This window comes from Heterodontus francisci, chromosome 6 (assembly GCF_036365525.1).
Source record: "Heterodontus francisci isolate sHetFra1 chromosome 6, sHetFra1.hap1, whole genome shotgun sequence".
Taxonomy (NCBI): domain Eukaryota; kingdom Metazoa; phylum Chordata; class Chondrichthyes; order Heterodontiformes; family Heterodontidae; genus Heterodontus; species Heterodontus francisci.
In genome coordinates, this window is record NC_090376.1 from 154,939,053 (window position 1) to 154,961,743 (window position 22,691).

Sequence of the window (22,691 nt, forward strand, 5' to 3'; positions counted from 1 at the left end):
TGTGTTGCCACTTTCAGGGAACTGTGTACTTGCACCCCAAGGTCTCTCTGCTCAAGAACACTCCCCAGGGCCCTGCCATTCACTGTATATGTCCTGCCCTGGTTTAACTTCCCAAAATGCATCACTTCACACTTGTCTGCATTAAATTCCATTTTCCAATCCCTTGCCCACTTTCCCAGTTGATCTATATCCTGTTGTAACCTTAGAGAACCTTCTTCACTGTCCACTATACCACCAATTTTAGTTTAGTTTAGTTTAGTTTAGAGATACAGCACTGAAACAGGCCCTTCGGCCCACCGAGTCTGTGCCGACCATCAACCACCCATTTATACTAATCCTACACTAATCCCAAAACCCTACCACATCCCCACCTGTCCCTATATTTCCCTACCACCTACCTATACTAGGGACAATTTATAATGGCCAATTAACCTAGCAACCTGCAAGTCTTTGGCATGTGGGAGGAAACCAAAGCACCTGGAGGAAACCCACACAGACACAGGGAGAACTTGCAAACTCCACACAGGCAGTACCCAGAGTTGAACCCGGGTCGCTGGAGCTGTGAGGCTGCGGTGCTAACCACTGCGCCACTGTGCCGCCTGCAAACTTACTAATCATGCCCCTTACATTCACATCCAAGTCAATATATATGACAAACAACAGAGGGCTCAGCACCGATCCCTGCAGCACACCACTGGTCACCGGCCTCCAATCTGAAAAGTAATCCTCCACTCCCACCTTCTGCCTCCTATCACCAAGCCAATTTTGTATCCAATTTGCTAGCTTAACCTGGATCCCATGTGTTCGAACCTTCTGGACCAGCCTACCATGCGGGACCTTGTCAAAGGCCTTGCTAAAATCCATGTAGACAACGTCCATCGCCCTGCCCTCGTCAATCCTCTTGGTCACCTCCTCAAAAAACTCAATCAAATTTGTCAGACATGATTTCCCATGCACAAAGCCATGCTGTCTATCCCTAATCAGACCTTGCCTTTCCAAATTCATATAAATCCTGTGGTTCACACCGCAGCCTCACAGCTCCAGTGACCCGGGTTCAATTCTGGGTAGTGCCTGTGTGGAGTTTGCAAGTTCTCCCTGTGTTTGCGTGGGTTTCCTCCGGGTGCTCCGGTTTCCTCCCAGATGCCAAAGACTTGCAGGTTGATAGGTAAATTGGCCATTAGCAATTGCCCGTAGTATAGGTAGGTGGTAGGGAAATATAGGGACAGGTGGGGATGTGGTAGGAATATGGAATTAGTGTAGGATTAGTATAAATGGGTGGTTGATGGTCGGCACAAACTCGGTGGGCCGAAGGGCCTGTTTCAGTGCTGTATCTCTAAACTAAACTAACTTTCCCACCACTGATGTAAGGCTCACCGGCCTGTGGTTCCCTGGCTTATCCCTGCTGCCCTTCTTAAATAAAGGCAGAACATTAGCTATCCTCCAGTCTTCCGGTACCCAACCCGTGGCTAATGATCATACAAAAATCTCTGCCAGGGCCCCAGAAATCTCTTTCCTTGCTTCCCATAGCATCCGAGGATACACCTGGAGGAGGTTAGCTGAATATGACTGCATAGGTGTTGCCAGTAGTCATTTGCACAGCGCCTGGCTGTTCTTTGTGCAGTGCTTCTGGCTACTTTAAGTGCTACAGATGTTAACTCGCTGGGGGCTTTCTTGTAGTTCAAAAGTGCAATGTGCTTAGTGGCTGTGACAGGTTTCAGTTCTTCAAAGTGAGATTGAAACCAGTCTGCATTCTGCTTCTCACGTTTGCCATAGGTGGTCATTGCCGTATTTTCTTAAACATGGGGACCAAAACTGCACACAATACTCCAGGTGTAGCCTCACCAACACCCTGTACAGTTGTAACAAGACTTCCCTATTTTTAAATTCCAACCCCCTAACAATAAAGGCCAAAATTCCATTTGCCTTCTTAATTACTTGCTCCACCTACATGCTAACTTTTTGTGTTTCATGCACAAGAACACCCAGATCCCTCTGCACTTTTTTGGAATTTCTTTCCATTTAAATAATAGTCTGCCTTTTGATTCTTCCTACCAAAGTGCATGACCTTACACTTTCCTACATTAAACTCCATCTGCCAAGTTTTTGCCCACTCACTCAACCTATCTATATCCCCTTGCATAAGATTCCTTATGTCCTCATCACAACATGCCCTCCCACCTATTTTTGTATCGTCAGCAAATTTGGATATATTACATGATAGAGGTATATAAAATTATGAGAGGCATAGATAGGGTAGATAGCAAGAGTCTGTATCCCATGGTAGGGGTGACTAAAACTAGAGGGCATAGATTTAAGGTGAGAGGGAGGAGGTTTAAAGGGGATCAAAGGGGTAAATTGTTCACACAAAGAATCGTGAGTATCTGGAATGAGTTGCCTGAGGAGGTGGTGGAGGCAGGAATAGAAGCAACATTTAAGAGGCATCTGGACAGGTACTTGAATGAGCAAGGCATAGAGGGATATGGAATTAATGCAGGCAGGTGGGATTAGTATAGATAGGCATTATGGTCGGCATGGACGCGGTGGGCCGAAGGGCCTGTTTCTATGCTGTACAACTCTATGACTCTCTTACACTCTGCCCCCTCCTTCAAGTCATTAATATAGATAGTAAATAATTGAGGCCTAAGGACTGATCCTTGTGGCACTCCACTAGTTAGGTCTTTACAACCTGAAGAAGACCTATTAATCCCGACTATCTGTCTTCTGTGAGTTAATCAATCCTCAGTCCATGCTAACACGTTACCCCCAATATTGTGATCTCCTATCTTGTGCAATATCGTTTATATGGCACCTTATCCAATGCCTTCTGAAAATCCAAATACACTACATCTACCTGTTCCCCTGCTTGTTATATCCTCAAAGAACACGAGCAATTTGTCTGGGTTAGAGAATTCCAGACATTCACTACCCTCTGAGAGAAGAAATTCCTTCACATCTCAGTTTTAAATGTGTGTCCCCTTGTTCTGTAACTATGTCCCCTAGTTCGAGATTCCCCCATGAATGGGAACATCTTCTCAACATCTACCCTGTCAAATTTGCCTTTCACAAAACTATGTTGACTCTGTTTGATTGCATTAAGCTTTTCTAAATGTCCTGCTATTTCTTCCTTAATAATGGACTCTAGCATTTTCCCAATGACCGATGTTAGGCTGACTGGCCTATAGTTTCCTGCTTTTTTGTCTCCCTCCCTTCTTGAACAGGGGCATCACATTAGCGATTTTCCAATCCGCTGGGACCCTCCCGGAATCTAGTGAGTTCTGGAATATTTCGACCAATGCCTCCACTATCTCTGCAGACACTTCCTTTAAAAGCCTTGAATGTAGGCCATCAGGTCCTGGCGACTTGTTGCTTTTGGTCCCATTAATTTGTCAAACACTTCAGCCCTCATGATAGAGACTGTCACAACATCTTTTCTCTCATTAGCTCCTTGCTTATCTGATATCTGTGGGATGTTTACAGTGTCCTCCACCATGCAGACCAATGCAAATGTCCTTGAGAGAAAGAAATCTGATATCCTTACCTGGTCTGGCGCACATGTGACTCCAGACCCACAGCCATGTGATTGACTCTTAAATACCCTCTGAAATAGCCTAACAAGCTACACAGTTGTACCTAACTGCTACGAAGTCAATAAAACAAAATGAAACCAGATGGACCAGCTGGCATCAACCTAGGCCCAGTCAAATATAGAAGAGAAACTGAGTCAGTCTGGAAGGCAGAGCAAATATAGACCTGTTAAGGCACAAGTGAAAAATAGCAAGGCTGGATTGCATCTATTTTAATGCAAAGAGTCTTACTGGTAAAACAGATGAATTGAGGACGTTGATTAGCACATGGGATTATGATATTGTTGCTTTCACAGAGACATGGTTGAGGGAGGGGCAGGACTGGCAGCTCAATATTCCAGGGTATAGAATCTTCAGGCATGACAGGGGAGGGGGTAAAAGAGGAGGTGACATTGCACTGTTGATCAAGGAGTCAATTACTGCAGTAAGTAGGGATGATATAGAACAGTACAGTACAGCACAGTACAGGCCCTTCGGCCCACGATGTTGTGCCGAACCTTTAACCTACTCTAAGATCAAACTAACTACCTACCTTCATTCTACTATCATCCATGTACCTATCCAAGAGTCGCTTAAATGTCCCTAATGTATCTGCTTCTACTACCACCGCTGGCAGCGCATTCCACGCACCCACCACTCTCTGTGTAAAGAACCTACCTCTGACATCTCCCCGAAACCTTCCTCCAATCACCTTAAAATTATGCCCCCTGGTGATAGCCCTTTCCACCCTGGGAAAAAGTCTCTGGCCATCCACTCTATCAATGCCTCTCATCATCTTGTACCCCTCTATCAAGTCACCTCTCATCCTTCTTCGCTCCAATGAGAAAAGCCCTACCTCCCTCAACCTTTCTTCGTAAGACATGCCCTCCAGTCCAGGCAGCATCCTGGTAAATCTCCTCTGCACCCTCTCTAAAGCTTCCACATCCTTCCTATAATGAGGCGACCAGAACGGAACACAATAATCCAAGTGTGGTCGAACCAGGGCCTGATAGAGCTGCAGCATAACCTCGCGGCTCTTAAACTCAATCCCCCTGTTAATGAAAGCCAACACACCATATGCCTTCTTAACAACCCTATCAACTTGGGTGGCAACTTTGAGCGATCTATGGACATGGACCCCAAGATCCCTCTGTTCCTCCACACTACCAAGAATCCTGTCTTTAAGCCTGTATTCTGCATTCAAATTCGACCTTCCAAAATGAATCACTTCACACTTTTCCAGGTTGAACTCCATCTGCCACTTCTCAGCCCAGCTCTGCATCCTGTCAATGTCCCGTTGCAACCTACAACGGCCTTCCACACTATCCACAACTCCAGCAATCTTCGTGTCATCGGCAAACTTGCTAACCCAGCCTTCCACTTCCTCATCCAAGTCATTTATAAAAATCACAAAGAGCAGAGGTCCCAGAACAGATCCCTGCGGAACACCACTGGTCACCGAGCTCCATGCTGATTATTTTCCATCTACTACCACCCTCTGTCTTCTATGGGCCAGCCAATTTTGTATCCAGACAGCCAACTTTCCCTGAATCCCATGCCTCCTTACTTTCTGAATGAGCCTACCATGGGGAACCTTATCAAACGGCTTGCTAAAATCCATATACACCACATCCACTGCTCTTCCTTCATCAATGTGTTTTGTCACATCTTAAAAGAATTCAATAAGGCTAGTGAGGCATGACCTGCCCCTCACAAAGCCATGCTGACTATCTCTAATCAAACCATGCTTTTCCAAATAATCATAAATCCTGTCTCTCAGAATCCTCTCCAATAATTTGCCCACTACCGACGGAAGACTGACTGGTCTATAATTCCCAGGGTTATCCCTATTCCCTTTCTTGAACAAGGGAATAACATTTGCCACCCTCCAATCATCCGGTACTACTCCAGTGGACAGTGAGGATGCAAAGATCATCGCCAAAGGCGCGGCAATCTCTTCCCTCGCTTCCTGTAATATCCTTGGGTATATCCCGTCTGGTCCCGGGGACTCATCTGTCCTCATATTATTCAAAATTTCCAGCACATCCTCCCTCTTAACCTCAACCTGTTTGAGAATATCAGCCTGTTCCACGCTGTCCTCACAAACGACCAGGTCCCTCTCACTGGTGAATACTGAAGCAAAGTATTCATTTAGGACCTCCCCTACCTCCTCCGACTCCAGGCACAAGTTCCCTCCACTATCCCTGATCGGCCCTACCCTCACTCTGCCCATCCTCTTGTTCCTCACATAAGTGTAGAACGCCTTGGGATTTTCCTTAATCCTACCCGCCAAGACTTTTTCATGTCCCCTTCTAGCTCTCCTAAGTCCATTCTTCAGTTCCTTCCTGGCTACCTTGTAACCCTCTGGAGCCCTGTCTGATCCTTGCTTCCTCATCCTTAAGTAAGCTTCCTTCTTCCTCTTGACGAGCTGTTCCACATCTCTTGTCATCCAAGGTTCCTTCACCCTACCATCCCTTCCTTGCCTCATCGGGACAAACCTATCCAGCAGTCGCAGCAAGTGCTCCCTAAACAACCTCCACATTTCTGTCGTGCATTTCCCTGAGAACATCTGTTCCCAATTAATGCTCCCCAGTTCCTGCCTAATAGCATTGTAATTCCCCCTCCCCCAATTAAATATTTTCCCTTCCCGTCTGCTCCTGTCCCTCTCCATGACGATAGTTAAGGTCAGGGAGTTGTGATCACTATCACCGAAATGCTGTCCCACCGAGAGATCTGCCACCTGGCCTGGTTCGTTGCCAAGCACCAAGTCCAACATAGTCTCCCCTCTAGTCGGCCTATCTACATATTGAGTCAGGAAACCTTCCTGGACATACCTGACAAAAACTGCTTCATCCAAACTATTTGCACTAAGGAGGTTCCAATCAATATTGGGGAAGTTGAAGTCACCCATGACAACAACCCTGTTACTTCTGCACCTTTCCAAAATCTGCCTCCCAATCTGTTCCTCCGTGTCTCTGTTGCTATTTGGGGGTCTATAGAAAACTCCCAACAAAGTGACTGCTCCTTTCCTCTTTCTGACTTCCACCCATAATGACTCAGTAGACAAACCCTCCTCGACGACCTCCCTTTCTGCAGCTGTGATACTATCCGTGATTAGCAATGCCACTCCCCCACCTCTTTTACCTCCCTCCCTATTCCTTTTGAAACATCTAAACCCCGGAACATCCAACATCCATTCCTGCCCCTGTGATATCCACGTCTCCGTAATGGCCATAACATCGTAGCTCCAAGTACTGATCCATGCTCTAAGTTCATCACCCTTATTCCTGACACTTCTTGCGTTAAAATAGACACACTTCAACCCATCATACTGGCTGCAACTTTGCCCTGTCAACTGTCTAACCTTCCTCACAGACTCTCTGCACTCGGTATCTGCCTGTTCAACAGCTACCCCATCCACTGATCCGTAGCTCCGGTTCCCATCCCCCTGCCAAACTAGTTTAAACCCTCCCGAAGAGCTCCAGCAAACCTCCCGCCCAGGATATTGGTGCCCCTCCAGTTCAGATGCAACCCGTCCGTCTTGTACAGGTCCCACCTTCCCCAGAAGGTATCCCAATGATCCACATATCTGAATCCCTCCCTCCTACACCAGCTCTGTAGCCACGTGTTCTGCTGCACTCGCTCTCTGTTTCTAGCCTCACTTGCACGTGGCACCGGTAACAATCCTAAGATTACTACTCTGCTCGTTCTGCCTTTTAGCTTCCAACCTAACTCCCTATATTCGCTTTTCAGGTCCTCATCCCTTTTCCTAGCTATGTCATTGGTACCGATATGTACCATGACCTCTGGCTGCTCCCCCTCCCCCTTAAGATATCTTAGAAGGTTCCTCAAATGAGGCCATATGGGTAGAACTTAAAAACAAAAAGTGGGCATTCACTTGGCTGGGAGTGTACTACAGGCCTCCTAACAGTCAGGGAGATATAGAGGAGCAGATATGTAGGCAAATCTCAGAAAGGCGGATAAATAATAGGGTAATAATAGTAGGGGCTTTCAACTTACTTTATATCAACTGGGATAGTCTCAGTGTAAAAGGCTTAAAGGGAGCGGAATTCTTAAAATGCATACAGGAGAGCTTTTTGAGCCAGTACGTGGAAAGTCCTACAAGAAACGGGGCAGTACTGGACCTAATCCTAGGGGATGAAGCCGGACAAGTGATAGAAGTGTCAGTGGGGGTGCATTTTGGGGATAGTGACCATAACACTGTTACGGTTTAAGGTAGATATGGAAAAGGACAAAGATGGGCCGGAAATAAAGGTACTGAATTGGGGGAAGGCCGATTTCAATCTGATAAAACAAGATCTGGCCAAAGTGGACTGGGAGCAGCTACTTGTGGGAAAGTCTACATCAGACCAGTGGGAGTCATTCAAAGAGGAAATAGTGAGGGTTCAGAACCAACATGTACAAACATTAAGGTGAAGGGTAGGACCAACACGTTCAGGGATGTCAAGGGATATAGAGGAATGATCAGGAAAAAGAAGGAGGCTTATGGCAGATTCAGAGGGCTGAAAACAGCGGAGGCACTGGAGGAGTACAGAAAGTGTAGTGGGGTACTAAAAAAAGTAATTCGGAGAGTGAGGAGGGGACATGAAAAATCACTGGCGGGCAAGATAAAGGAATATCCTAAGGCATTTTGTAAGTATATTAAGGGCAAGAGGATAACCAGGGAAAGAGTGGGGCCCATTAGGGACCAAAGTGGCAATCTGTGTGTGGAGCCGGAGGACATAGGTGAGGGTTTAAATGATTACTTTTCATCAGTGTTCACGATGGAGAAGGACGATCTAGGTGTAGCGATCAGGGAGGGGGATTGTGATATACTTGAACATATTAGCATTGAAAGGGAGGAAGTATCAGCTGTTTAGTGGGCTTAAAAGAACAAAAGAAAGAACAAAGAACAGTACAGCACAGGAACAGTCCATTCGGCCCTCCAAGCCTGCGCCGATCTTGATGCCTGCCTAAACTAACACCTTCTGCACTTCCGGGACCCATATCCCTCTATTCCCTTCCTATTCATGTATTTGTCAAGATGTCTCTTAAACGTCGCTATCGTACCTGCTTCCACCACCTCCCCCGGCAGCAAGTTCCAGGCACTCACCACCCTCTGTGTAAAGAACTTGCCTCGCACATCCCCTCTAAACTTTGCCCCTCGCACCTTAAACCTATGTCCCCTAGCAACTGACTCTTCCACCCTGGGAAAAAGTGGATAAATTCCCAGGCCCAGATGAGATGTATCCCAGGCTTTTATGTGAGGCAAGGGAGGAGATAGCAGGGACTCTGACACAAATTTTCAAATCCTCTCTGGCCACAGGAGAGGTACCAGAGGACTGGAGGACAGCGAATGTGCCATTATTCAAGAAGGGTAGCAGGGATAAACCAGGTATTACAGGCCGGTGAGTCTAACATCAGTGGTTGGAAAAATACTGGAAAAAACTCTGAGGGACAGGATTAATCTCCACTTGGAGAGGCAGGGATTAATCAGGGATAGTCAGCATGGCTTTGTCAGGGGGAGGTCGTGTCCAACTAACTTGATTGAATTTTTCGAGGCGGTGACTAGATGTGTAGATGAGAATAAAGCAACTGATGTAGTCTACATGGACTTCAGTAAGGCTTTTGATAAGGTCCCACATGGGAGATTGGTTAAGAAGGTAAGAGCCCATGGGATCCAGGGCAACTTGGCAAAGTGGATCCAAAATTGGCTTAGTGGCAGGAGGCAGAGGATGATGGTCGAGGGTTGTTTTTGCGAGTGGAAGCCTGTGACCAGTGGTGTACCGCAGGGATCGGTGCTGGGATCCTTGCTGTTTGTAGTGTACATTAATGATTTAGCTGTGAATTTAGGAGGTATGATAAGTAAGTTCGCAGATGACACGAAAATTGGTGGTGTTGTAAATAGTGAGGAGGAAAGCCTTAGATTACAGGATGATATAGATGGGCTGGTAAGATGGGCGGAGCAGTGGCAGATGGAATTTAATCCTGAGAAGTGTGAGGTGATGCATTTTGGGAGGACTAACAAGGCAAGGGAATGGTAGGACAGAAGGTACAAGGGACCTTGGTGTACTTGTCCACAGATCACTGAAGGCAGCAGCACAGGTAGATAAGGTGGTTAGGAAGGCATATGGGATACTTGAATTTATTAGCTGAGGCATAGAATATAAGAGCAGGGAGGTTATGATGGAGCTCTATAAAATGCTAGTTAGGTCACAGCTGGAGTACTGTGTACAGTTCTGGGCACCACACTATAGGAAGGATGTGATTGCACTGGAGAGGGTGCAGAGGAGATTCGCCTGGGCTAGAGCGTTTCAGCTATGAAGAGAGACTGAATAGGCTAGCGTTGTTTTCTTAGAACAGAGAAGGCTGAGGGGGCACATGATTGAGGTATACAAATTATGAAGGGCATTGATAGGGTAGACAGGAAGAAACTTTTTCCCTTAGCGGAGGGGTCAATAACATGGGGGCATAGATTTAAGGTAAGGGGCAGGAGGTTTAGAGAGTATTTGAGGAAAAAAAATTTCACTCAGAGGGTGGTTGGAATCTGGAACGCACAGCCTGAAGGGGTGGTGGAGGCAGGAACCCTCACAACGTTTAGGAAGTATTTAGATGAGCACTTGAAATGCCAGAGCATACAAGGCCAAGTGCTGGAAAATGGGATTAGAAGATTAGAATAGTTAGGCGCTTGATAGCCGGCACAGACACAATGGGCCGCAGGGCCCGTTTCTTTGCTGTATAACTCTCTGACTCTCGGCACCGGAAATGACAATGGCAACCCCAGCCACATCGACCCTGCAAAGCCCTCCTTACTAACATCTGGGAGCTTGTACCAAAGTTGGGAGAGCTGTCCCACAGACTAGTCAAGCTGCAGCCTCACATAGTCATACTCACAGAATTATACCTTACAGACAATGTCCCAGACACTGCCAACCTGTCCTTGGGTATGTCCTGTCCCACCAGCAGAACAGACCCAGCAGAGGTGGCAGCACAGTGGTGTACAGTCGGAAGGGAGTTGCCCTGGAGCCCTAAACATCGACTCGGGCCCCCTTAAGTCTCATGGCATCAGGTCAAACATGGGCAAGGAAACCTCCTGCTGATTACTACCTATTGCCCTCCCTCAGCTGATGAATCAGTACTCGTCCATGTTGATCACCACTAGGCGGAAGCACTGAGGGTGGCAAGGGCACAGAATGTACTGTGGTTGGGCGAACTTCAATGTCCAGCACCAAGAGTGGCTCGGTAGCACCACTATTGACTGAGCTCACCGAGTCCTAAAGGACATAGCTGCTAGACTGAGTCTGCGGAAGATGGTGAGGTAAAAAACAAGAGGGAAACGCAAACTTGACCTTGCCCTCACCAATCTGCCTGCCGCAGATGCATCTGTCCATGACAATATTGGCAGGAGTGACCACCGCACAGTCCTTGTGGAAACGAAGTCCCGCCATCACATTGAGGATACCCACTATCACCGTGCTAAATGGGATAGATTTCGAACAGATCTAGCAATGCAAAACTGGGTATCCATGAGGCGCTGTGGGCCATCAGCAGCATCAGAATTGTACTCAACTGCAATCTGTAGCCTCATGGCCCAGCATATCCCCCATTCTACCATTACCATCAAGGCAGGGGACCAATGCTGGTTCAATGAAGAGTTGATATTAACTCATGTTATTCTCCTTCAGAATCTTTACACAGCAAATCTGAATTTAATGCCAGAAACAGTATATGGCATCAGTTGGGGAAATTTGGAATTGTTAAAAATGTACAGTCCTTTCACATCACAATAATTACAAACTGTTAGAAATCGGTGGTGGGACTGAAATATAAAAAATGATTCCACACATCTGCTCAGTGCTTTAACCTTTTTGGTTTACATAATTTGAGATTAGGTGAGGTGAGGTGAGAGTGACTGCCCTTGACATCAAGGCAGCATTTGACCGAGTATGGCATTAAGGAGCCCTAGCAAAACTGAAGTCAATTGGAATCGGGGCGGGGGGTGTGGAAACTCTCCACTGGCTGGAGTCATACCTAGCCCAAAGGAAGATAGTTGTGGTTGTTGGAGGTCAATCATCTGAGCTCCAGGCCATCACTGCAGGATTTCCTCAGGGTAGTATCCGAGACCCAACCATCTTCAGCTGTTTCATCAATGATGTTCCTTCAATCATCAGGTCAGAAGTGGGGATGTTCACTGATGATTGCACAATGTTCAGCACCATTCGAAACTCCTCAGATACTGAAGCAGTCCGTGTAGAAATGCAGCAAAACCTGGACAATATCCAGGCTTGGGCTGATAAGTGGCAAGTAACATCCGTGCCACACAAGTGCCAGGCAATGACCATCTCCATGAAGAGAGAATCTAACCATCTCCCCTTGACATTCAATGGCATTACGATCGCTGAATCCCGCACAACAAACATCCTAAGGCTTACCATTGACCAGAACCTGAACTGGAGTAGCCATATAAATCCCATGTCTACAAAAGCAGGTCACAGGCTAGGAATCCTGCGGCAAGTAACTCACCTCCTGACTCCCCGGTGCCTGTCCACCATCTACAAGGCACAAGTCAGGAGTGTGATGGAATACTCTCCACTTGCCTGGATGGGTGCAGCTCCAACAAGACTCACGAAGCTCGACACCATCCAGGACAAAGCAACCTGCTTGATTGGCACCCCATCTACAAACATTCACTCCCTCCATCACCGACGCACAGTGGCAGCAGTGTGTACCATCTACAAGATGCACTGGAGCAACTCACCAAGGCTCCTTAGACAGCACCTTCCAAACCTGCGACCTCTACCAACTAGAAGGACAAGGGCAGCAAATACATGGGAACACCACCACCTGCAAGTTCCCCTCCAAGTCACACACTATCCTGACTTGGAACTATATCGCCGTTCCTTTACTGTCGCTGGGTCAAAATCCTGGAACTCCCTTCCTAACTGTGGGTGTACCTACCTGACATACTTACCTTCCGGGAGCAGAGTGGAGTGGACCTGCAGGGAGAATCACCGACTGAGGGGTGGGTAAACACAGACACAGTCCAGGCGCGCCGGAATGTTTGAAAAAAAATTAACAGTGACATCACAGAAAAGCTGCAAGGTGATTGGTTGGTGACTAACTGCTGTTAGGGAATAGCTCTAAATAGCTGGCTTAGTAACTAAGGTAAGAAAGGTCTACAGTTTATTTTCATATATAGTAACTAGTGTTTTTCAGGAGTTCTGTAGTAACGAGGACCTGGGAAGAAGGCCTTCGAGTAATTGATATTATTTGATGTTAAGCATCTTTCAAAAGGTTTAATTTATAGGGTTATGTCATGGCAGGAGAGCTCAAAGCCGTGGTGTGTTCCTTGTGCTCTATGTGGGAAGCTGGGAACAATTCCAGTGCCCGGGTCCAGCATATGTGCAGGAAGTGTCTCCTGCTGCAGCTCCTGGAACCCGAGTTTCAGAGCTGGAGTGGCGGCTGGGGACACTGTGCAAAAGCACGTATTGAGAGGTGGTCACACCGCAGGCTCAGATTCCACAGGCAGGAAGGGAATGGGTGACCACCAGGCAGAGCAAGAGGACTCGGCAGGCAGTGCAGGAATCTCCTGTGGCTATTCCCTTGCAAAACAGGTATACTACTTTGGATACTGTTGGGGGAATGGCTTCTCAGCGGAAAGCAGCAACAGCCCAATTCGTTGCACCACAGTTAGCTCTACTGCAGAGGACAGGAGTAAAAAGTGTGGGAATGCAATAGTTAGAGGGGATTCAACTGTAAGGGGAATAAATAGGCCTTTCTGTGGCCGCAAATGAGACTCCAGGATGGTATGTTGCCTCCCTGGTGCTAGGGTCAAGGATGTCTCAGAGCGGTTACAGGACATTCTGAAGGGGGAAGGTGAACAGCCAGTGGTCGTGGTACATATGGTACAAATGACATAGGTAAAAAAAAGGTTGAGGTCCTAAAAGCAGAATATAGGGAGCTAGGAAGCAAGTTGAAAAGTTGGACCTCAAAGGTAGTGATCTCAGGATTACTACCAGTGCCACGTGCTAGTCAGAGTAGAAATAGCAGGATATATCAGATGAATATGTGTCTGAAGAGATGGTGTGAGGGGGAGGGTTTTAGATTCCTGGGGGAGGTGGGACTAGTACAAACTGGACGGGTTACACCTGGGCAGGACTGGGACTAATGTCCTAGGGGGAGTATTTGCTCGAGTGGTTGGGGAGGGTTTAAACTAAAATGGCAGGGGGATGGGAACCTTTGCAAGGAGTCAGAGAGGGGGGGATCAAGGACAAGAACAAAAGACAGTAAGGGGAATAAGAAAAGTGATAGGCAGAGAAATGAAGGGCCAGAATCAAACAGGGACACAGTGAAAAACAGTGGGAAGGGGACTGGTAATGTTAAAAGGACAAGCCTTAAGGCTTTGTGCCTTAACGCGCGGAGCATTCACAATAAAGTGGATGAATTAATTGCGCAAATAGATGTAAACGGGTATGATATAGTCAGAATTACAGAGACATGGCTGTAAGGTGACCAGGGATGGGAAATGAACATTCAGGGATATTCAGTATTTAGGAAGGACAGACAAAAAGTTAAAGGCGGTGGATTTGCATTGCTGGTTAAAGAGAAAATTAACGCAATAGTGAGGAAAGATATTAGCTCAGACGATGTGGAATCTGTATGGGTAGATCTGAGAAACGCTAAAGGGCAAAAAACGTTAGTGGGAGTTGTATATAGACCCCCAAACTGTAGTGGTGATGTTGGGAATGGCATTAAACAGGAAATTAGAGACACATGCGATAAAGGAACATCTGTAATGATGGGTGATTTAATTCTGTATATAGATTGGGCAAATCAAATTAGTCACAATACCGTAGAGGAGGAATTCATGGATGTATACGGGATGGTTTTTTTTAAAGAGATACAGCACTTAAACAGGCCCTTCGGCCCACCGAGTCTGTGCCAACCATCAACACTAATCCTACATTCCCTCAATTCCCCTACCACCCACCTACCTACATTGGGGGAAATTTACAATGGCCAATTTACCTATTAACCTGCAAATCTTTGGCTCTGGAAGGAAACCGGAGTACCCGGCGAAAACCCACGCAGTCACAGGGAGAACTTGCAAACTCTGCACAGGCAGTACCCAAAATCGAACCCGGGTCGCTGGAGCTGTGAGGCTGCGGTGCTAACTACTGCGTTTTCTGGACCAATACGTTGAGGATCCAACTAGAGAACAGGCCATTGTGTATTGTGTAATGAGAGAGGAATAAATGACAATCTAGTGGTGCGAGACCCCTTGGGGATGAGCGACCATAATATGATAGAATTCTTCATCAAGATGGAGAGTGACATAGTTGATTCTGAGACTAGGGTCCTGAATCTTACTAAAGGATACTACAAAGGTATAAGGCGCGAGTTGGCTTTGATGGATTGGGAAACGTTACTTAAAGGGATGACGGTGGATGGACAATGGCAAACATTCAAAGAGTGCATGGATGAACTGCAACAATTGTTTATTCCTGTCTGGCGCAAAAGTAAAACGGGAAAGGTAGCTAAACCATGGCTTACAAAGGAAATTAGAGATAGCATTAGATCCAAGGAAGAGGCATACAAATTCGCCAGAATAAACAACAGACCTGAGGAATGGGAGCAAATTAGAATTCAGCAAAGGAGGACCAAGGGATTGATTAAGAAGGGGAAAATAGAGTATGAGAGCAAGCTTGCGGGGAACATAAAAACTGGCTGTAAAAGTTTCTATAGGTATGTGAAGAGAAAAAGATTGGTGAAGACAAATGTAGGTCCCTTACAGTCAGAAACAGGGGAATTTATTATGGGGAACAAAGAAATGTCTGACCAACTAAATGCATACTTTGGTTCTGTCTTCACAAAGGAGGACACTAATATCATACCAGAAATGTTGGGGAACACAGGGTTTAGAGAGAGGGGGAACTGAAAGAAATCAGTATTAGTAGAGAAATGGTGTTGGGGAATTTGATGGGATTGAAGGCTGATAAATCCCCAGGGTCTGATAATCTACATCCCAGAGTACTTAAGGAAGTGTCCCCAGAAATAGAGGATGCATTGGTGGTCATCTTCCAAGATTCTATAGACTCTGGAAAAGTTCCTACAGATTGGAGGGAAGCTAATGTAACCCCACTACTTAAAAAGGGAGGTCGTGAGAAAACAGGGAATTATAGACCAGTCAGCCTGATGTTGGTAGTGGGGGAAATTCTAGAGTCCATTATCAAAGATTTTATAACAGAGCATTTGGAGAACAGTGGTTGAATCAGACAGAGTCAGCATGGATTTACGAAAGGGAAATCATGCTTGACAAATCTATTAAAATTCTTCGGGGATGTAACTAGTAGAGTTGATGAAGGGGAGCCAGTGGATGTGGTTTATTTGGACTTTCAGAAGGCTTTCGACAAAGTCCCACATAAGACCTTAGCATGTAAAATTAAAGTGCATGGGATTGGGGGTAGTGTATCGTGATGGATAGAAAATTGGTTGGCAGACAGGAATCAAAGAGTAGGAATAAATGGGTCTTTTTCCGAATAGTCACTACTAGTGGGGTACCGCAGGGATTGGTGCTAGGACCCAAGCTATTCACAATATATAATGATTTAGATGAGGGAACTGAATGTAATATCTCCAAATTTGCAGATGACACAAAGCTGGGTGGGAGGGTGAGTTGTGAGGAGGATGCAGAGAGGCTTCAGGGTGATTTGGACAAATTGAGTGAGTGGGCAAATGCATTGCAGCTGCAGTATAATGTGGATAAATGTGAGGTTATCCACTTTGGTAGCAAAAACAGAAAGGCAGTTTATTATCTGAATGGCTATAAACTGAGAGAGGGGAATATGCAGTGAGACCAGTCGCTGAAGGTAAGCATGCAGTTGCAACAGGTGGTTAAAAAAGGCAAATGGTATGTTGGCCTTCATAGCGAGAGGATTCGAGTACAGGAGCAGGGATGTCTTGCTGCAATTATACAGGGCCTTGGTGAGGCCACACCTAGAATATCGTGTGCAGTTTTGGTCTCCTTATCTGAGGAAGGATGTTCTTGCTATAGAGGGAGTGCAGCGAAGGTTTACCAGACTGATTCCTGGGATGGTGGGACTGACATATGAGGATAGATTGAGTCGGTTAGGATTATATTCGCTGGAGTTCAGAAGAGTGAGGGGGGAATCTCATAGAAACCTATAAAATTCTAACACGACTTGACAGGGTAGATGCAGGAAAAATGTTCCCGATGGTGGGGGAGTCCAGAACTAGGGGTCATAGTCTAAGGATATGGGGTAAACCTTTCAGGACTGAGATGACGAGAAATTTCTTCACCCAGAGAGTGGTGAACCTGTGGAATTCGCTACCACAGAAAGCAGTTGAGGCCAAAACATTGTATGTTTTCAAGAAGGAGTTAGATATCGCTCTTGGGGTGAAAGGGATCAATTGATATGGGGCGAAAGCGGGAACAGGTTACTGAGTTGGATGATCAGCCATGATCATAATGAATGGCGGAGCAGGCTCGAAGGGCTGAATGGCCTACTCCTGTTCCTATTTTCTATGTTTCTATGGACTGCAGCAGTTCAAGAAGGCAGCTCACCACCGCCTTCTCAAGGGCAATTAGGAATGGGCAATAAATGCTGGCCTGGCCAGCGATGCACACATTCCATGAATGAATAAAAAAAAGGATGAGGTGATGCCTCACCCCCTCTGTCATTGCCGATGTAGTGCCTCCCTCCCCATGTCCTGCATAGCCACTTCCAATCACTAAAAAAGAGAGATATGGTGCAATCACCTTGGCAGAATGAAGGAGATCGTTGACCCTCTTTCCTCACTGTACCCATGTTCAGGTGTTGACCCAAAGGCACCTCTCTGATCTCCATCCAGGCTTGCTTGGTCAAGCAGGAGGACCTCTTCTTGCCATCACTGGGGAAGAGAACCTCCTGCCTTTCCCTTGCATCCTGGAGGAGAATCTGGAGGGAAGCATCACTAAACCATGGGGCTGTCCTGTGTCTTGGTTCCGTCATCCTGCGGGGTCCACCTAGGGTGCTGGGGGGGGGGGGGGGTGCGGGGTCAGAGTCAATGTAAAATGGGTCACGATTTTGAGTAGCTAGCAGCAAATGAATGGAAGGAAACAGTGCAAGCAGTGTTGTCAGCGGTTTAAATATGGCGCCAGCACCTGCTCCGGAGTCATCTGATGCCATATTCAGCATCTTGTCTCCCACCCCCACTGTGTGATTTGGTGGGGGGTGGGGGGGGGGGGGTGCCAAAGCGCATCGATTATGTAAAATGGCTGCCCACTGCGTGATTGCGGTGGGGTGGCTGCTCACATGACAAATGGGAATGGCGCCGATTTTCAGGTCCACTGCCAAGACCAGTGGTGGTCTCACTAAATTCAGCCCACTGTGTGCACATCATTTTGCACACAAAACAGCACCTGTGGTGCCATTAAAAGGGTGCTATGGAGCTGTGTTTTGCGGACTGAGTTCAGTAATAAAGGTTGAATAGATAAAAGATTCAAATATGGCCATTTAGGAGAATATTGGCACAGATTGAACTCGTCTTCTCGGTGGAACAAGTGCTTGGCCCATTAGCTTCAGTGATTCTGGTAAGTTTTACATTTGTTTATGAAATCACAGCTTCAGAAATACAGTCTAATTTTTTTACCTGTTCACTAATTGTACAATATGTGTTGCAATCATGTATAATGAAAGTTCATTAATGCTGACATAATTGACTTAGTCCGATATCAATTCTTTTACAATCAATTGACTCCATATTTCAATGTTCAAATATCTGTAAAATGTTGCAGCCCTTAGGCACTTTACTGTCCTTTGGCATTTAATGTATAGTGTAACATGAGCTGCACAAACCTGAGCAGAATATTCTCCTTATATCTTCACAGATGATTTTTCAACATCTTTATCCTTCAGGTAGTAACAAGAACAAGAAATCAATTGAGATTTCAAAGGAGGAGGTGTCTGATTAGCATGATGAATCTGGCATAGCTGAGGAAGGCTTGGAAACAGAACCCATTCACTGAAATGAGTGCAAGCGGAAGATCTTTCAGGACCTGGCTAAGCAGCAGTAGGCAATATCTGATATGGAGGTATGGCCAAATGCAAGGGACATATTAGTCAGAGTGCACAGCTGATGCTTGTTCATCTTCCTTAGCACAATTCCCAGTGCACACAGGAGCAGAACCTTAGCTCCAAATGTCAGAAGCCACATATATTTAGGACACTGTGCACTGAAAAATGTTTTACAATTATTACCTGTCACTGAATCACTCTGCTTAAAGCAATACTGATCCAATCCTCCTTATTATGCCAGAATACCATCAAAGTTTTCGAGGATCAACTGAAGGTTACTTTGAGAAGAATATTGTCTTTGCTTCAACTTCTTGAGACACACCAAAAGGAGCACTTTAAAAGCAGCAATCATTGTAAGGATAGGTTATGCACCTTTATGTGTAGTAGTCATCATTCCTTGAACTAAAATATATTTATATGCCACAGGTAAGGTCAGAATAAATATAAACTTTAAAAACATTTCCGTGTAATTTTTCTCTGTCATTTTTCTACATTTGCTGCAAAGATATCCACTCTTGGACAACCCTTAATATCATCTTTTGTCCCCTTTTAGGGATGGGCTTTGGCTGGTGGAAGAGACTTCCGGAGGGAGAATGGGGATTGGAATTGGTTACCTGAGAACCTTCTAAACTCTGCTGCGTTTATGCTTTGGTGTTGGTCTGCATCATCCAGTGATGATTCTATGATTCTATCCTGTAATGGAGACAAGTGCCATTTCTGTTAGCCCTAAACATACCTCTATTACAATTGTCTTTGAGGTTTTTCGATCTGTTTTTTTTTCTTGTTCCTGTGCTTTGCAGTTTCTGTAATGTACACTATTCAAACGTGCCAGCATGCTTCAGTGACAGTTATCAGAAGGTTGTGTATTCAAGCTCCACTCCAGGACTTGAGCCCATAATCGAGGCTGACATCTGAGTCCAGAGGGAGTGCTGCATTGTCAGTTATGCTGCCTTTTTAATGAAATGTTAAACTGAGGCCCTTTCAGACTGGATGTAAAAGATCCCATGGTACTATTCAAAGCAGGACAGAGGAGTTACACTGGCCAATATTTATCCCTCAATAGCCCTACAATAGAGGGCAGAAGTAACAGAGCATGTGAATGCCAGTGGTCTGGCATCATGGAACTGGCAGCAAAGTAGGAAAAGATTCAATGATCTGATCGGCAATGTTGAAATAACAATCACAGCTTTTTTACAATCTGCACAGCCCTGCACCACTCTACTGTAGTGCCAACAAGCCTTGCCATCTGTACTTTCCATCTCTTTCCAATCACACCTCTGCCTGTTACCACTTTCACACTCTGCAACCGCTAGTTGCTATTCACTCTTCCACATACCTGCTATTTCTTTCTATGCTCCAAGCAAATTATGCTAAACTGCTACAAATGTCTTCACATTCCTTCAACACTACACACACTAACATGCTCATACTCTTCCCCAGCATGAGCTGATGCACAACAGGAAGGAGCAACTATCAATCCAGGAGCTCACCTCAATGGAAGAATGGCAATAACTATTATAAGCATGGCAGTTGATGAATCTGAAGTAATTGACCCTTAGGATTTTTCCTCATTTTCCTCTCCTTTTCTCTTGAGGCTGAACTCCCTCACACACTCAGAATGACAACTAAGTGGCCCTTGGAGTAGCAGTTTCACATTGCTGCTATCTGCTAACTCTTGCCTATGTCATTTCTTTCTAAGTGCTTTGTTAGTCTTGGACAAGCTGCAGCAGAGGTAAAGGAAGGCAACCTCATAAAGAAGCAGCGTCACTCACTCTGACTATTGCAAACATCAAAGCAGAAATCGACAGTCTGCATACTTTAGGTAATGAGTTTTAGGGCCTGAAACTGGAAGATTCCCTGTGCATAAGAGAGGAGAAGTCTGACACATCTCTCCAGAGGATGAGCTTGTATTCCAACACTGCTGCAGAGGGCGCTCCCAGTGCCAAAATGTTTTTTAAAACTGCTAAGTTTGCACCAGTAATTGTTCAATGCATTGGGAGGCCTGCCGGGAGCCTTCACACCATGCGTAATGTCATTGTATATGCATTGAGACCATGCAGTTAACCAAACAGCTGGTGGTCAGCTCTGTAAATGCTGCACCATGGTCCTCAATAACGAAGCCAGCGGTGACAGCTCTGACAACTTCAATCAAAGCTAGGACTGCTGTCTACTGGCTTCCATGGTGTGTGTCAAATGATGGCTAGAGCATTGAGACACAGCCAAATGCAAGTGGCAGTGGCACCATAGGAAAGATTCTTGTAGTTCTCTCTCAAGATGGCACCATATCTGCCCCCCAGTCAACCCTTCAACCTATGTCTGTACAGTCCAAGAAATGGAGCTGGGTTAGACTGCTTCCCAGCAACAGCTCGACCAATATCCATCCTGGTGCCAGAAAGCCAGCTGGGCCCAGTAGTAGTTGAAAAGCTACAATATGTAGCTAGGCCATCTGAGGTCTGAGCTTCTTGAGGGGTCACTGATCACAGCCAACACAAATGGCCTCTTCAGAAATCCATTAGACTCCATCTCCCACGTTGAAGTGAGTCATTGGGGTTTGCACCTGGCTTATCATTGATTTATCGATGTGCTCTTTGTCTGTTAGTCTTCTACAGAATTCTTGGGGGGCAGTGTTTGTTTGGTGAGAATTTGTTGACCAGGCAATGTGATTTGGTTGGTATTTGGGTTGAGTACTAAGGATGGTGGAAGGACTGTGGCTGATGTTGGAAAAGACTGTTGTCGCAGGGGAACAGAAATGATTTAGCCCTGTGACGTGCTGTTGAAGAGCTCTGACAGGATAGGTGAACCATGCTCTTCCCATCTTCCTGTTTTGTAGGATTATTGGGAAGGGTTGAAGTCATTGGCACTGGTGAAGAACGCATCTGCAAACTCCTTGATGCAGACATTCACAGATAGACTAATGCTGCGAATGTCTTTTACTGCAGCCTGGAATGAATGCTGCAGCAGAAGCGTTTCTGGGGATGCTAATGATTTGCTGTATCAGGTCTGTGGTGAAGGCAACATTTGACTGTATCTCCTCTCCGCATCTATGTTCTTGGTAGGTGTCATGAGCTACATCTCAAGGGATAAACTCTTGTCTCCAAGTAGACAGCCTCTGATTCATAGTTTGGGAGAGGGGACAATTGAGGACTGGCACAGGATGAAGATATCACGGCTGCTGCCTGAATACTGGGCACAGACCTGCATGACATGCTACATGTCATTACACATGAGCTGCATGTTCAGTGAAAGCTCTTCCTGTTCAAGTATACTTGTTTAATGTCCATTACAACAGCCAACACAGCTAAAGTAACGAAAGCAGTGCACTAGGAATCTAAATGAAAGTAATGATTTACCTGAGAATGGCTGATTATACCTTTAGATAACACTGGAGGTGTTGCCATACTGACTGTCCATGATTTGTGGGTCTATTGTAGATTTAACGCATAGCATGTTAAAGTTGTTGAAAATGGCATTTGGGTCCTTAAAAATGATCAGGACCTTCACTTACATGTATCAAATAGTCACCTACCAAATTAAGGCAGTCATACTTCTGGCGTGGAATGGAGTGTCAAGACGCAACCCAATTTCCAGGGTCCCTACTGCCCATTGAAAATTGCGTGCTGCATATCTTCTTTCCAAGGCCTATGTAGACCGATGTACTACATTTAAATTTGTGTTTCATTATCGTAATAATAAGGCAAGTGTATGGCTCTGTGTACGGCCAGGTGAGGAAGGGGTCTAGGGTTCCCTTTCAGCCTTCACCTGGTCTTACTATAACAGGGTTTAATTTTAAACACACTGTGTTTTTGGTGAATCCTTGCTCATTGCTTTCCAATTATAAGGCAAAGAAACCAGCACAAACAGGCTTTCTTAGGTTTAAAGAAGAAAAGTTGAAATTTATTAAACTTAAACTCTAATTTGGTTAACGCCTACGGATACACACCGCGCCCCACGCTAGCATGCATACACAATACACACATGCAAATAGAGACAGAAAAGAGCAGAAATATAAAGTGGAAAGGTTTGAGGCAATATCTGAAGAGTTTTTGTTACG

The 22,691-nt window shown here is 45.7% G+C and overlaps 1 protein-coding gene across 10 annotated transcripts in view; it reads left to right on the plus strand.

Moving 5' to 3' along the window:
- Positions 1-22,691, plus strand: part of LOC137371557 (claudin-10-like) — a 117,754-nt gene that overhangs the window by 52,290 nt on the left and 42,773 nt on the right. For 5 of the 10 annotated variants that reach the window (XM_068034383.1, XM_068034386.1, XM_068034388.1 and 2 more), the window contains exons 4-5: positions 18,454-18,657; positions 18,882-18,993. The exons of 2 other annotated variants lie outside the window; for them this stretch is intronic. In XM_068034383.1, the coding sequence (XP_067890484.1) occupies positions 18,652-18,657; positions 18,882-18,993 (118 nt within the window). In that variant the 5' untranslated portion in view covers positions 18,454-18,651. The remainder of the gene's footprint in view (positions 1-18,453; positions 18,658-18,881; positions 18,994-22,691) is intronic. 3 more of the 10 variants (XM_068034385.1, XM_068034387.1, XM_068034391.1) reach the window with 1 other exon arrangement.